The sequence below is a fragment of the Rhyacophila brunnea genome, unplaced genomic scaffold (genome assembly GCF_057557595.1).
Source record: "Rhyacophila brunnea isolate RB1 unplaced genomic scaffold, BYU_Rbru_1.0 scaffold_23, whole genome shotgun sequence".
Taxonomy (NCBI): Eukaryota; Metazoa; Arthropoda; class Insecta; order Trichoptera; family Rhyacophilidae; genus Rhyacophila; species Rhyacophila brunnea.
In genome coordinates this window covers 18,552,342-18,569,850 of record NW_028232893.1, presented here as the reverse complement: position 1 = coordinate 18,569,850, position 17,509 = coordinate 18,552,342, and the positions used below count along the sequence as shown (strand labels likewise).

Genomic DNA, 17,509 nt, shown 5'->3' with positions numbered 1-17,509 from the left:
ATGATGACTGTGTTCAATCGAATCACTTCGGATATTGTTAGATTCCACTTGCGTGTGTTGAGTTTAGATGTACGTTTTTTTATTATATATATCGTCTCTGTTCTGGCAGAACACACTAACTGGAGAATACTAGTTTTGAGTAATTTGACTTTGAAGTTGTTAAAATATTTGAAATGGTCTATCATGTGAGTTTATTAAGTAATCGTAAAAATGATGACTTTAAAATAAAGACTGTTTATTTATTAAGAAGGTTTACAGACCTTAAAGTTTGAAATAAGGAACATTTTGGTATAACTAACTCAATATGTCATTTTTTAGAATTAGTGTCTTCTGCCAGAACAGTGACGAATATAGTAATATCATCATAATCAGCCGGGGTCGATTCAATACTGGATGAAGGCGTCCCCTAACTACCTCCACTTTTCTAGGTACCTAATTTTTTGCTGCCACGTACATCCACCGAACTTTGTGAGTTCATCTGTCCAGCGGGTATGGCGGTATATTTTGTCCAGCGGCCTATTGCCATTTCATCTGCTCAGTGACCTCTATCACATCGCGTAGTTACTCTTGTTTGCTTCCTTAGCCATTGGTTTCTTTTGTGATATTTACGCATTGTGCTCAACATGCACATTTCCATGCCACGTTGCGCTACTCGTTCCTACTATTATTATCATAGACTATAGATACATCTAGACGCCACCCGTTGCATTTTTAAATGAAGCCGCGTGCCGTGTTTCAAGACCATAGACCAATTCGCTAGTGCTCGCCCAAAGTGCTCGCACTAGACGTTCAGAGTTAAAATATAATTTTCTATTTATTTACGTTATATAGTATTTTTAAGCGGTCAAAATGCAACCATCAGGTAAAGATATCCATAATTTAAGTTATTTTAAAGAAACACTAGGTCACTGATATTAAAATATATAATAATATACAAATAAATTATCACGAAGAACAACTTTACTTACCTATGAAACGTAATACCATCTTCTTGCTTATCAGTACGGCTACCATATTTTAATAAAACACACAGAACCATCTTTTCTACTTAATTAACTAAAAATATTTACCACTGACTGTATGTTTAACACAAAAAATAGCAATTTTAGCAACACGGTTATCGACGCTTAGTTATGCAATAAGCTAAGATTTGAACTAGAAATAAATATTATAAAGAGCATTTCTTCTAGCAATACAAACTCCGCATAAATTATTGGGGTGGATCTGCGAGAGATATCAGTGCGCCAGTTGGTAACTATGTCTTTTTAACTTTCAAGAAGAAGAGCAAATTTACATCCGACAATAAAAGTAAATTGTTTCCAACAACGGTCGCTAGATGTCGATACACGCACATTTAGGTAAAAAGGGTCCCTTACTATTGGCCTTAATTAATTAATTATGCATTGTGTTTGCAGGATCGGCGGGTACTGGCGTCGTTAGATGCCCCCACGTGAGCGGGTGGATGCGGCGATGTCAGAGGCGGTCGTGACCGCGGCCGCAGGGCGTCGCGTCGGGAGGGCGCATGCCGCCCCTTAGGAGGGGGGCGCATGGGCAGCCTGCCCGAGCTGAGGAGGTTGGCGCCCTCCACGCCGACTCCGCCCCCCAAGCCCAGACACTCTTTTGGTAAGAATACTCAGCGACGACCCGTGGTAGTAGGCAGATCATGCGTTGCGTAGGGGCGCCACATTATAAAGACCGCGCATAATACAAGTTTTGAAAATCGAAGCATAAAAAATCCTGTCAACGTAATGCGCATTAATATAAAATGTAATGAGGAAAGAAAATATCTATATTTTAATCAAGGGATATTGTGGTGCCGCTCGGGGCCGCATATTCCCACGTCTGGTCCAGTCTCTAGACCAGTGGTTCTCACGTGAAATTTAACTGTGGCCATAGAATTGACATTGACAGTTCTATGGAAACGTCTGGTGGCCGCACCAAATTTCACTTTTGTTGTGATTGAATGAATTAAAGCTAAATTTTATTTACTAAAAAAATAGATCAATTTATTTATAGACAAGTCCATTTAATAAAAGACATTTGAACATTTTAGTAAGTACATATCTATTTATTTAAAAATAATGCAAATGGAAATTCCTCAATACTCCTTTTTTCCAATACAAGCCGCATGGCTGCTTCTAAGCTTACATCATTCTGTCAACTGGCTTCGATATTTGTTTTTTACGAAGTGCATTATACTGAATGATCTTTCACAGTCTACAGTACTAGGAAAAATCGACAATATTAATAAAGTAATTGTTGCCAATTCTTTGAATTTACTTTATTCTCAGAAACGGACTATTTCACAAATGATCTCATCACAAAAACACATTATGGATCATTTGAGCGTGGAAAGAAATTAAAGACAAGTCATGTGTATTTATTCAACCAATTTCATAATTTTATAAATACATTTTCGAAATATTATTCTGTAAAGCGCTGGTGGCCGCACATGAGAACCACTGTTCTAGACGGATCTCTCGCATGAACCAGAAAAATAAGGTGATGTTTCCAGAAATGTTTACATTTTTTTAAAGCTTCCATTGATTGTTTACATTCACATTGTAAAAAGATAATATGCATCTCTTTAAGATCTCGGTACTTCCTGACGAAACGATCGCCTCATCCGCACCATGTATAACTGCCATTGGGTTTGCTCAGTCGCCTCGCACCTTCTGCGTAAATATGATCAGTATTATCACCATAGGTATACTAAAAAGGCCAATTTAAATTTAAATTTTCAGCCGCCACTTTTCACACCATTAGCCACGGCCGCCGACTGAAATCCGATAACAGGGTTGAGCCATTGTTTTTTGCGGTGGCAACCCTAATTAGATAGAAGCCAAGCAAAATGCACGATACATTAACGAAGATTGTTTTTTTGCCTCCGCCTCCGCCATCGCCATCGCAAATAATAATTATATGATGTGTTTGTTTTTCGTCAGATCGCTTCCCGCTTTCACTTTGCTAGCTGCGCTCCGCAGGGAATAAAGAAAATTGTTTTTGTTTCTTGTTTTTTTTTGTTATGGCAACCACAATAAATTTCCTGATGCGTTGCGGTATTTTGAAAATAATAACAATATTCTGTATGTTTTGTATTTATTGTTACACTAGCCTGCCTACCTGGTATTATTATATTGTATTGTTGTAATTGTTACGTCATCTCAATGTGTGTACCTACGCACAGAGAAAAAAAAGGTTGACAACCTAATAAACATACATAATATGTACAGGTGTTAGTTTCAAAGTCGGTAACCTCCATATTCTGTCATTTTGAGATACCTAATGGCAAACAACCGTTAACTACATTGAGGACTGCAAATAGAATATTTTTCATTTTGCAAACATATAAGTAAAAAAAATGAAAAAAAGCGGATTGCGAAATAAATGTCTTTAACGTCATTTGAAGTAATCAAAAAACTTGGTCATAAACTATAAAATATGGCGGTTTATAAATATACTTAAACAACTTTGCAATAAACGTCCAGCTAATTTTTATTTAACTGATAAACAGAGCTGGATTTGATGTTTTATGAATATTATACATACATTGCAACAGAAAACTAGGTTCCTACTTAGAGAATCAGATTCAAGAAAAATATCAAATAAAGTCATAATGGAGGTTACCGACTTTAATACTAATAGCCTCACATTATCTTCCTACAGATATGCGCCACGTCGTACCTACATAATATATTAAATTCAGGAGGTAATTTTCAAATTTTGTCAAATTCACTTTTTAATAAAATGAGAAAATGCGATTCATTTTCATTCCTCTTTCCCAAAAAGTTTGTGTTTACTCGTCAAAGATGTGGTCTCTCTGATCACCTTCATAATGTATGGCATTCGGCAAGATAGTATCTGCCTTTGCAATGATGGGATTGGATTAAATGGATTTGACGCTGTTTGAAAATAGACCTGCTGGATTTGGCCACTATCAAAAAATTGTCCCATATTATTAATTAGTTAGGTGTTTGTTTTTTTTTTTAAATTAATTTGATGTTGAATTTGGCGAGTTCTGAAAATCGCATAATGTCAATAATTTGATTTCAATGTTATACGAACATCGGTTTCCGATAAAATATCTCTTAGTAGTAAATAACTAGCGGTAAACTGTGATACGTACACATTTTATCAGTAGTATCTCATAAATATGACTGACATATTGTACTTACCACTACACTATGATCGCCACAGCCTAACTAAAAGTTACTCTTCGCCACTGGTATATGACCTTGACCGCGTTTTGTGGCTCTTGTTCCTATTGTCAAATTTCTAATGCGAATATTCTCAGTAAATTTAATCATGTACCAAAGTATATAAGTAAATCAATTGTAATATTTTTTCAGGTGCAGCAACGGTATTGCAGGTGCGTCACGGCGGACAGACGTTAGTGCCGGCTTTATTAGAGGTAAGTTGCATACATTTTTGTGAGTGAGATCTTTATCTTACAGTATATTCACATATAGTACAATATACTGGCGATATCTCACTCTTGTGATTGTCCAGGCCCAAGGCTCCGTTGGAAACCGCCGTCGGGAATCATGCGCGTCGTCAGTGGGCGCCACATCGGTGCGACGCCTCGTCCGCGGGGGCACGTGCGCCACGCGGGGGAACGGCGCGAACGGCGAGGGCGGCGACGGGGAGGCCGGCGAGGCGGCGGAGAGGTGGCGCAGGCGAAGGAGCGCCCTCGCCGTCTGCGGGGCGAGAGCCGTCGCTGCAGCGGCTCTGTTGCCCCTGCAGGCGCTGCAAGGCACCGGAGAGATCAGTAAATATGCTTTTTTTCTTATTCCATGCCAGGTCTACTTGCCTTTGTTTGCTCTACAACCCTTGGCGTGTCTTAGTTTCCTCCAAAGACTTCTCCATGCCGGACAACACCGAACAGTCGCTTTCTAATTACTTTGGCGGAGCACCTTCTAATCTTCCGTGGTGTAGTTCAGCCAATTCAGTTTCGGCCTCTTGGTCTTGTATTACATTCAGGGGATGTTTACAAAATGTACCTACGCATCCTGAAAGGGAAAAAGATTCGACTTTATATTCATTATATTAATTAAAATAAAACAAACAGTAGGTACAATAGTAAGTACTTATTCTACCCAAGTGTTTAGTAGCAGTTTCGTCCGCTTAGAATGACTTAAAATTAGTCAATAATTATCATTTAGAAAAACAGGTGTTAACATTAAGATAATTATACCCCTTCGCTCTATAATACCAAAATTTAAACTACTCTTCCCTTATCATAGGTACGACTTGGATATGATTTCACTTCCGAGTGGCCAATCACCAATCGACACCTTTTAGAACAAAAAACTGTTATGTTGATTCTTCACAATGGACCCTTGAATGTGTCTTCCCGATGTCTTAACCCATAGCTTACGGGTCGCACAAAATTGTGTTTTTGCTAATTAGTTTTCAAATGCAAATTAACACGTTAATTACAAAATTAATTAAAAGGGCCCGTAAGCATTGTGTTAAGAGCGTACATAAGTGAAACGGCAAATAATTTTCCACAGTATGTGGAACGAAATTTCGCAGTCGTCGCCAATCGGAGACTGACAGTCGAGGTGTGAGTACGTCAATTTGTTTTGTGATGGCGTCGGAGGAATATATGTAAGGAATATAGGAAAGATGACTAAAAACGTTCCGCATGTACTTGAAAAAGAAAACATGTCGATGAATATACTATTATTATTACGAATATAATAATAAACATAACATTAAAAGTACGCATGTTGAATTTTTTTGACAAATTATATTTCGTTCGGCTCGCGTCATTTGCACAATCCGCGCATCGCCTAGTCACGATCTTTTTAGACCATGCCTCAGTTTTAACATAAAATACGTGAGTATTCTTCTTCCACGCGACGCTCCATAGTTCTCAGGGTCCCATAATCATCCTCCAGGCAGACGAACGAACATTCCTTTGATCTCTCACTGTGTGATTATGGTATTCATATATTTAATTTCTTTCAGGTGGTAACAGTTCCCTTGGTTTAGACCCTGGAGGGTCGGGCGGGGCGTCTCTCCTGGCGTCCCTTCACCTGTCGGCCAGCGTGGCGGCGTTGGTCGCGCCCGCCATCACCAAGCACGCGCGCGCCACCACGCTTCTGCCGGTTGGCTACTTGGTGCTGTCTGCTTTCTGTGCGGCGCATCTCTATCCGGAGGTAATATTATGTAGTCAATTATTGTCACTTTTTCCCCAAACGGAGCCTGTGGGTCTTCGTAGAATGGAAGTTAAACTGACAAGGCTTCTGTGATAAATGATTGTTTTGTTAGGAATTCGCCCAACCAATTCAGTCGTTTCTCCGGATGAAACACACATATTTATAAAAAGTTGAGATCACACCAAAGCTAATGTGAGGTACCTACCCGACTGACGGCAGGTATGAAAAAATTGTCCGAGGACATAGAGCAGTATCTGCTTTTTTTAAGCTGACGGCACACTGGGAAAAGGGAATTCGTTTCGTGACTCACCAGATAAAACATAGGTTCTCGTGGTGCAGTGCGCAAAGCGCTGGCCTTCCATTACGGAGTTCTGGGTTCGATTCCCAGTGAGGTCAGAAATATATTTACATAATCTTATATGTAAATTCCTCAAACCTGGGAGTTTCACCACTATTATTGGGCTTCACGGCCTGTTGTGGTGTTTAATAAAGAAACAAATAATAAAAATAAAATAAAATATGTATAGATACCTCCCCAATAATTATATTAATGAGAAGGATTCAATTGATTTTGAGAAAGAATTATAATATTAAGAGGTTCTAAATTAGATAAACAAACACGATACGAACAGATTCACAGACATCTATCACGGTACACCTGGAACCTCCCAATGAACAATAATATGACTCAGCACAGAGTTTGGCAGACACTAAATAGAGGGATAAACTCAGGTCAGGTGCCAGGAGAGCGCATAGTTGTGAATTAAAATACAAATGCTGTATACCTTTATATCCTGAGGAACGCCAATTTTACGGACACCCCACTGTAGACTTCAGAGAGTACATTCTACTTCAATTTTCACGATGGCGCTCATTAGGCTTGGCGCCGTCCTGGGAACACAATTATTTATCTCCTTTTATATTGTTTGAGCTATATGTACATACATACAGCGGTTTTATTAAGTTGTACTAAAAATAAACAACAAAAAGAAACTAATGTAGATGTGTTTTCTTTTTGTTCACAGCTTTATATCTTGCTGCCAGCATACATAGCGGCCGGAGCTTGCTGGAATACATTATCTTTCGCCCGAGACTCACTCATCAGTGCCTTGGCATGCTCGGGAGCCTCTCAAAACCTCGCCCAGCAAGCCCCACAACGCAGAACACTTTTGAGAAGACTCTCAAGAGCATCTCGGGCAGCCAGAGACCTCGGCCTCCTGGTCGCTTCACTTTTAATACCACTTCTGACACCGATCGCCGTGAACAGTGTCAAGAGTTCGCTGCAACATAATAAAAACTGCGTAGTGATCGACGATAACTCGGGCGCTGTGATACCGTGCAGACACGACAAGAACGCAACGCTGAACGCAGACGATGTAGCGCTGTGGAAGAAGAAATCGGCTGAGATTAATTTAACGGTTTCCACCGAAGAACCGTGGCCTTCCAGTGCTGAGACCGAAGACGAAAATGAAGAATGGCGAGAGAAGGAATGCGGCTCTAACGGTTGTCCCAAAAAGACATCGTTCGGGATTAATTCTTCCATCGATGCAACTGTAGCGATCGCTCTTTGTATTTGCTGCTTGTTGGCGGCCTGCTGCTCTGCGCCAGTTGCCTTTTGTTCTGGTCGTAATGCAGATTGTTCTCTCGGTAAAGACGCTTCCGACATGATCGGTGACGGAGAAGCCTCGGGGAGGACGTGGAGTGCCGCCGTGAGGGCTTTCAGAGATGTCAGGATGAGGGCTGCGTCGCCGTTGGCTCTCTTCATTGGTCTGGAACAGGGGTTTCTGTATTCGCATTTTTTACAGGTTCGTAAAGATTATAGAATATTCATACAATCTCAATAGGTACATAGGTACACAGCGAACAGCTTGGTAACCAGTGACGTCCCGTGGGGGTAGGCAGATTGAGCGTCACTTGGGGGCGGCAATTACACGAAGAGCGGCAAGTCGAAGAGAATCATTGGGTATATATAGAAATAGCTAGGTAGGTGCCTAAGCTTAGTAATAACGGAAACTTTCCATTAAAAAATTCAACTCACTGGTTGGAAACAAAATGTATTAATTACATACTATAAAAGTTGTTATTACAACTTCCTATTCCTATAGGACTAATTTTTTTTTGTCGGGTTCGCGATGTCTAGTTAACTTCCGTTGTCATTGGACGTCACGTCCTTCGTGAACAACAATGAGACGTGGAGATTTGCGAATTATATTTAAAATATAGGTAGATACATACTTAATTTTGTGTAAAATGTTTGCCAGTCACTCGCGAGTTTTGGAAGTTGTCAGGTGTATTTTTAAATGTATGTGAAACCGTGGACTCGCTATATTGTCTAATGACTCTAATGTATCCATTCAACACATCTTAGATATTGGAGTCATGAAAGGATGATCAAAAGTTCTGTATAAAAAAATGTGGTGGCATTTTGACACTGCCTAGGGGCGGTATTTTGTCTAGGAACATCACTGTTGGTAACCTTTATATTTTATATTATGCTATCTTTACCATTATACATAATATTATGGATGTAACTACCATATTATTATGTAAGTCCAATCACCACAGGCTAAGTAGCCCAACCATGGCCCCCACAAGGGGGCGGCTAACAGGGCTCTAGCCTGGGGGCCCGGACTCAGAAGGGGCCCGGCGTGGTGACTCGACCAGATAAGTGAGATAAACACACATCACAAATTTGCTCTCATAGTAAAAAAAGTCGCTTTCGGCGCTATTTTCCTTCCATAACATTATTCTTTAAAATTATGGGCTTGTACGATACAATTTTTAATTGTGTATCGATACTCGATAACTCCACAATTCAAATGGATGTATTAAAAGATACAAAAAAACACTAAATATACACATTAATTTTACTGCGTACACCATTTGGAAAACGCTACTGTAGAGCATCACAGTGCCCTTAGCGATAGGTAGGGGGCCCCGCCAAAGATCCTAGCCTGAGGGCCCGCTTCAGGATGTGGGGCCATGAGCCCAACCCTCATTATCAGTCTATCGAAGAGAAACAGGTAACTATATTTTTATTTTAGTTTTCTTTGAGAAGGATAAGGAGAAGATCAAAAGTATCTCTGTAAACTGTGGTAGAATTTGTTTGCCAGGCTGATATTACAACATAACCTAATAAACTATTCCAGTGGTACGTGGTTTGCGTGTCAGGAGACAGCCAACTGTGGCGGGCACTGGCTGGTGCTGCCCTGCTACGGGCGTTGGTGGCAATTACTCTCAGTATGCTGTTGGCGCATGGAAGACGGAAGATCGTTGCATGTACGTTAATATTCAATTTATTTTTAGTCTTCAATCTTATGATAGTTTTACTGTACTCATGACATTAGCGAAGAGACACAATGTAGTACGGTGAAAAGTCTCTGCAATCAAGTTGAATTGGTCATAGTCTGCAGGTTTGTTTGGCAAAGCCACATGAAGCTGACACAGTGGCGCACCCAGGGGGGGGGGCAAGGGGCCCTGGCACCCCCCAAAATTATCAGAATGATTTTAAACATTGAAATTGAAAGCCGATAAACTATACTTTTGGGCTTAGACAAATAAAAACACGGCAAAAAAATGATTTGTAATTCTCCAGCACCCTTTTTAGAAAAATTTCTTAAATTTTAATTTCTAACACAAAAATTTCGAAACACTAATGTGAGTTTTTTTAGAAACCCGATCCCTAATGGAATTGTAAAAAAATTCTCGGTGTCCACCCGAATTCCGGAGTGGTGTAGGTAATGGCTGGGGAGGGCTGACAGGGCTCTAGTCTGGGGGCTCAGGCTGTGGGGGGCCCGGCGTGTCAGGTTGACCAGATAAGTGAGATAAACACACATCATACATTAGCTTTAATAGTAAAAAATGTCGCCTGCGGCGCTATTATTCTTCATGGCTATGAATATTTTTAATTATATAATTGTGCAATATATTTTAGATTATTATGTGTCGATACTCAACAGCTCCATTATTAAAGTAGATGTATTAATAATCGCCAATAATTCACTGTATGAGTACCCTTAATTTGAACTAAAACACTATTTGAAAAACGTTAATGTAATGTTTCACACTGCCTTTAATCTTCGCGGTAGGTAGGGGGCCCGCCAAATATTCTATCCTGAGAGCCCGTTTCAGGATGTGGGGACCATGGTGTAGGTACACCGAGTACAATAGACAAAAGGCCGAAAAACGAAAAATTAGGCTGTGAAGAAGAAAAAGATCATATGGGACTAATTTACATTATCCTCCTTGGGCCCCCCCCAATATTAAATCCTGGGTGCGCCACTGAGCTGACATGGACCTGGAAAAAAGTAGTAATTCTGACAAACGATTATTAGAGCCATCGTTTGGTGGACATAATTATGCTGCATCTTAATTATTTGATTATCAAACATGGTGGAAGAAGAAGAACTACTTAGATTTGATAGCTGTTAGATAAGGGAAAGTATAAAATGTGTTACAGAATTTATTGACTGAATTACAGTCTAATATAAATTTATGGATCAGTTTCATGGCCCCCACAAGGGGGGGCTGACAAGGGTCTAGCCTGGGGGCCCGGCGTGGCGAGTCAACCAGATAAGTGAGATAAACATATTTCATAAATTTGCTCTAATAGTAAAAAAGTCGCCTGCTGCGCTATTGTCCTTCGATAATATTTTTACACAGTTTTTGTGCAGTGTTTAATTGTGTATGGATACTCGACAACTCCATAATAATTAAAATGGATGTAAGTATTAAAATATACAAAAAAAACACTAAATATACTCATTCATTTTACTGCGTACACCATTTGGAAAACGCAAGGTACTGTAGAGCGTCACACTGTCTTTATCCTTAGAGATAGGTAGGGGGTCCCGCCAAAGATCCTAGGCTGGGGGCCCGCTTCAGGATGTGGGGGCCATGATCAGTTTTATTTTATCATTTTTCAAAGAATTATTTTTTATTCAATACTGAATAATAAAAACACAAGATTTAAGAATGAACCATTCTTAAATCGTAAATACATAACAAGAAATAATGTCTGAAATGTACATATTATTATTAGAAATCTTGGATCTAGTGAAATTCCAGGCCACATCTATTGATTGCCTTTACCAATTAAGCTGCCAACTCAAGTCCTATCCATGCCGATATTTCCTGAGCGAAATCAATATATAATTAAATTAATATAAAGATTCAGTGTTAAGGAATACCTTGATTTGATTTAGCGGTCGGTTTGACATGGCACGCATGCTTGTTGCTGGCGATGTCGACGTGGCGTGCGGCCCGAGCGGACAAACAACTTCCTCTGGTGATGGCAGCTGCATGGGCAGGGTGCGACGCCGTATGGGAATTGCTTTTACCAAGTGAGTATCACAATTCTCTTCATTAAAAATAATATATTATTTACTTCAGTTCAACGAACTTCGCCACCAATATATATCTACATACATGTATACATAAAAGACGTCCGGCAAGGTGATACATTCTCACCAAAATTATTTACAGCTACCCATGTACACTTATTCAGGCATGACATACGTTTTGGACAGGGTTGCGATAAGCAAAATTTCGCAATCAATGGGGGATTTGGAAAACAGGACAATAATTTAAACATGAAAACATTTTATTAAGGCTATACTTCAGCTGGGGCACGGTCTAAAACAATCGTGACTACGCGAAGCGAAGATTGAGCAAACGACGCATTCAGAACAAAACATAATTTGTCATAAAAATTCAACATGCGTCCATTTAATGTTATGTTTATTGTTCTATTAGTAATAATAATAATATATTCATTGACATGTTTTCTTTTTCAAGTAAATGGGTAACTTTTTTAGTCATCTTTACACGATTTAAGAATTAATTCCCCCAACGCCATCACAAAACAAATTGACGTCTTCACAGCTAGACTTTCGCTCTCCGATTGGCAGCCAGTCCGAAATTTCATCGCACCTATAGTTGAAAATTATTTGCCGTTTCACTGAAGTATTCTCTTAATAAACTAAACAAAATAAATGGCATACATTAAATAAAAGTAATATTAACTGCACTAAAATGAAAAAAATAATTAATCAATTAATAGTTTACCTTGCTTGGCATGTCTGCATTATGTAAAATTTTTCGATAATATCCCGTTTACACATGCATGGATTTACTGCTAACAATACGTATTATAGCAGCCATAACATGAAAAATGCACGTGTAAACACGTATTATCATGTAAGATGCAAGATTGCATGCAGGAATCAAAAAATGTCAGAAGTTAAGAATTTTTACGCGATAGTTGGAATTAGTGCGATATCTGTGCCTGCGCAGTAGAATGATAGTTGCAAACTTCTAGAAGAAAAGAGTCAGCACTTAACAGTTATTATCATGATTGTTGAATTTACACACTATTGGAGCCAGTAAATCCATGCACGTGTACAGGCGCTATTCCTGTCAAATAATCTAGACCTTACACGCGTGATTCTACTGATTATGATGATTCCTAGCACGTGACATGTCAAAATAACTGCAAGACAAAAAGTTAACCACGTAACAATTTCGCACTCACCGGAGTCGGTATAAATGAGGGTTACCTGTATATTAATATAATAGTCTGTGGAACTACGTAAATTGAATTTAATATTATTGAAAGAGAATTTTTAAAAAGTTCTGTTTTTTATTTTGTAATAAATTGATTGAAGCAAACAAAACTAGTCTTGATCGTTAATAAATTATGCGTTAATTAACTTAGATAGTAGTTATAAGGTTGGAAAAATACATAGCAGTGTGAAACAATTATTTACCTAATATATTCTTTTCAGCACTGATTGACGAACCAGTCCCCGGGGGTCGAACGGCTCTCTGCCTAAGTCTGCGTTCCCTCGGGCTGTCGCTGGCGTTCCTGTCGCGGGCCCACCTCTGCGTCAACTGGGCTATCAGGCCTTTGATCCTGGCGTTACCGGCCGCCGCCCTGCCTCTCATATTAACGCCCGATCCCTGATCAACGAACCGAGATGTCTTGAGATCGGACAGGCCCGTTTATAATGCCTCTAGCTCCTGTGGTGCATGTATCGCAATTAGCTGACCATAGCTGTCGAATAGTTGAAAGTGGAGCTTTAATAAACTCATATATTATGATGTTCGTCAATCCTTTCTGGAGAGATGTTAATAATAATTTATTATAGCCATTACAACTACTTATTTTGTTGAAGATAAAATTCGATTTATGAATTACAGACATCTACATTTTCTTTTCGGTTTTAAACCTCACTATTTCCAGTTTTTAATACACATATAATAATGTGTAAAAATTTCAACAGATGTCTCAATGTGATTTAAAAATAATTATTAAGTCATACCCGAACAATTTACATGGCAGATAGATTCATGAGCACATTTAAAAACTTTTACATATTTACTACAATATTGAAGTACATTAAAAATTACTCTGACATTACAAAATAATAATCATATAATATAATACCTAATACGATATGCAGTGACTCTTTTAGAATTTTCAATAAGTTGAGTTTATGGCCAGTCAAATGGGTGTATTATTTTATGTATTTCATATTCTTCAATAATGCAGCAACCAAAAAGTAAATAATGATTATTATTTTCAAAAGAAAAAACCTCTCATCTGCTGTGATTACTTATTTCTTCAAGATAATTCTAATTTCAAATACAGACAACTACTTTTTTTACTCGGTTTGAAACCTCACTATTTCCGTTTCGTTTTTTGAATAGATTAGCTAAAATATCAACAGATGTCACAATGCGATTTCACATTGATTGATAAATTATGTAGGTATTTATTTATTTTTTAATTCTGCAATTGCATCATTAATTTAGAGATTTAGCATTGTTTCCTATATTATTTTCGAAACTCAGATGGATAACATTTATTTTGATAAATAATAATAATTATATTCCACATTACCAGGGCTGCATTTACACTTAAAAGGGGCGTGGACTAATCATCAGTGTTCAAATTATTGTAAAAATGACATCTGAAATACAACACAAGTTATCCTCAATATTTCATCCAAAAATCGCATGTTTTAGCTTATTTTTCAGACTCCGAGGTCCCGGATAGGTAGGGGGCTATAGACTTATACATAGTAAATCCAGCCCTACCTATCACTGTATTATATTACCTGTATTTTATGTATGTCGTTTATTTTAATATTAGTTTTGTTTAGTTTATTAATAAAGTGGGTATCAAATCCCCCGTTGATCGCTGAATTTTGGTTATCCAAAACGTATCCTCTGCGAACAACGGGGGGTTACCTGTAAAGTCTTTTCAAGCACTGCAAGTTAATAATATAACTAGTTACCCGCTTCTATAGTATATAGAATTAAATACACAAACCCCTGCAAAATTCATATCACATAAATAAATTTAAAATGTATTTTTATTGTAGATCCAAACCCAAAAGTTAACTGTACACAATAAATATATTTTAATGTTTTTAATGTTGAATGTGTTATAGTGATAATTATATTGTTTATAGCTGAACAAAAACAACTATAAATTGTGATTTCTGTATTGTTTAAAATTATTTGATGTGACAGACATTTTTCATTGTTCACCTATATTATTATAAAAATATATTATACGGATAGAAATCGTTGTGCTATCGGTAAAGACACAGAATTTAATTATTAATTATATTAAAAAATAAATCCCCTCGTGCCATAATATACCTACAGTGTTGTAGAAATTGAAAAAAAATATTATTAAATGTGAAAATATTGTGATTAGAATATTAAAATGTCACCCCATACTAGGTATTTTATTTTTGTTAAAATATTATAATTGACAAATTAATTGGGGCTTGAGTGGTGTAAATAAAAAATGGTGTGAAACACTTTTTTTGTTAATTATTGAGGTGCTGGGGATTTAACATGTGATATACATTTTTTTTTCATGTAAATTCAGTCAGTTTTCATGAGAACATCGTTTGTAGAATACGTCTTTAGTAATAATGTCACAATAAAATGGGTAAACCTTTATCACAAACATTTTGGCTTGTGTCCCGGTTAGTATAATATTATAGTTATTTTGTCACACTACGCAGTATAGGAATTCACCATGGAAATTGTGATTTCTTCGAGCACAGTATGACAATCTAGTGACAGCACCAATAATATTTGTTTTAGTAAGGTAAATTAGATGTTGACAAAAAACGTGACACTTTTATGTGATATATTTGTGTGACACTCTGTGTTACGGTTTTCGAAGTCGGTCTTCTCAATAAACATATTCTATGTCAAAATGAGTTTGGTGCAGTTTTCATATCACCACAATATTCCTGCCTATTTATGTATGAAAATGTATTGAATCTTTTTCCTGATGGAGCCTTCTATGTTCTCCCTATAATAATCGCTGAAGCAACTACCAGCTTGACATAAGTGACTTTTGTCTGTAAAAAATGAATCTGGACCGTGTTTGGAGGTTATTAGAAAATTTTAAATGATCTTTTATGCATCAATTTCATACGTTTCGGCTCCATCTCTGTACAATAAGGTTATTTTCAGTTTCTTTGGGATTCACACAATATGTATCTCATTTGTATGAGATTTTATAAGCATTTTATTTCTAACATTAAACATGTCTTCGTTCAAACAACTGAAACAATAAAAATAATATTAGTAGGTATCTTTTTCATGAAAATGTGTCGCTAGATTTCAAAATCAGCCAAGTCCATAATAGATGAATAGGAGAAAAACAGCTTTTTGTTTTCTCAAATACACAGTCAAAAGGGTGAAAGTTTATATTATTTCGAGTATAGAATATTTAAAATTAATAAATTCCACATATTGATAATGCAGAAATGTTAGAAAGCAGTAGTTCTTCAGCAATTCACAAAAAAGTCAAAAATACCTAAAGGTGGACTTGGCTGATTTTGAAATGTAGCGACACAAATATTGAAGGACATTATTTGAGAACAAGACCTCATATTTTACAGAATTTACAATTGCATATTTATCTTTGAAGTCAATTTACTTGGTTACCATTGCACTTATATTCATTCAATCCTCAGCACCTTAGTTCTTCGTCTCCCCCGTTCTAACTTGTTATAAGTTCGATTTATTAATTTTGATTTAATCAAATTTTAATCAAAACTACATATAAATTTGTGATAATTGATTATGAAGTAATTAAAAAAAGTAATTTTTACCGAAAAATAAATTTGAAACGGGATGACGATTTCTACAGTTCCGAGTTGAGGATGTTTGCTACCTGGTAATTGGAGCTTACCATTCCGATGATGGATTTATAGCTCTAAAAAACACATATCAACATCCCAACCTGAAACTGTAGAGTTAAAAAAAATGTCAGTCAAAATAGATAACTTTAGTAAATCTTTTAGTAATCTTAATTATTCTAATAATTCCATATTCCAAGGTTTTGTTAATCTATTGATAAGTTATAAATCCTCTTTATTAGTTATTAAGTTGATATTTCTATTTACTAAAAACCTAAAATAAATAAATTTTATTAACTTTTGCAAAAAACAACATGATAATAAATTATAATATTGTTAAGAATGCTCAAAAAATTTGTTATTTTAGAAGTATGTTATATTATTTGAATTTAATTGTATGGAAATATCATAAAACAGTATTATTAATTACAGTTTGTCTTTAGTTTGAGTCGAGACAAAAAAATCTTAAGTCCCGGCGATAAGATGTATGAGTCATTTATTTTACACATACTATGAAATAAAAATGAATCTGTGACCACTCGACTATGTTGCGTTCTTATGTAACGATTTTAGTCACTCAATAAATCGAGAGGAATGTTCCCGCGTATCGATTTGAATTGAACTGATAGTCGTAATCAAGATGGCGTCAAGTGAAACAAACTCGAATGTTGAACGACTAAAAATAAAAAGGACCTCAACCTTGTTTAATTCAACTTGCAAGTTGATCAACTCTATTGAAATATGGTCCACACTTATCAATTATTATTAAATTTCATCTGACATTCAACATTCAATAACAGATGCCAGAATACCATTGAGACTGAATGACACATTCTTCTTCGAGCATTTCATTATTTCACAGTATCTGTTTACATACAGTTTACCAGACACGTAAAGTAAATAATGCTTCCTCAATTAATTTACATCATTTAGATTTAGAGAATGAAAGGACCTCAACTTTGTTCAATTCAACTTGCAAGTTGATTAACTCTATTGAAATATGGTCCATATTAATTTATCAATTATTATTGAATTTCATCTGTCATTTAACATTCAATAACAGATGCCAGAATAGCATTGAGACTGAATGACATATTCTTCGTCGAGCATTTCATTATTTCACAGTAACTGTACGTTTTACCAGACACATAAAGTAAATGCTTCCTCAAT

General features: G+C 36.8%; 1 protein-coding gene across 1 annotated transcript; it reads left to right on the top strand.

Moving 5' to 3' along the window:
• Window positions 1–1,472: 1,472 nt before the first annotated feature.
• On the top strand, window positions 1,473–16,648 carry LOC147069630 (uncharacterized). Its single transcript, XM_085950856.1, has 8 exons — window positions 1,473–1,623; window positions 4,350–4,411; window positions 4,510–4,768; window positions 5,974–6,164; window positions 7,190–7,969; window positions 9,314–9,443; window positions 11,369–11,506; window positions 12,950–16,648. Exons 1-8 carry the CDS (start codon window positions 1,548–1,550, stop codon window positions 13,126–13,128), a joined length of 1,815 nt encoding a protein of 604 aa, XP_085806982.1. The 5' UTR covers window positions 1,473–1,547; the 3' UTR covers window positions 13,129–16,648.
• The last annotated feature ends 861 nt before the right edge of the window (window positions 16,649–17,509 follow it).

Bases quoted from the DNA above. Each gene is read 5' to 3' on its own strand.
- LOC147069630 (XM_085950856.1), top strand. From the start codon at position 1,548: ATGGGCAGCCTGCCCGAGCTGAGGAGGTTGGCGCCCTCCACGCCGACT. The intron at 1,624-4,349 runs GTAAGAATACTC...ATATTTTTTCAG, and splicing joins CAAGCCCAGACACTCTTTTG to GTGCAGCAACGGTATTGCAG. The intron at 11,507-12,949 runs GTGAGTATCACA...TATTCTTTTCAG, and splicing joins ATGGGAATTGCTTTTACCAA to CACTGATTGACGAACCAGTC.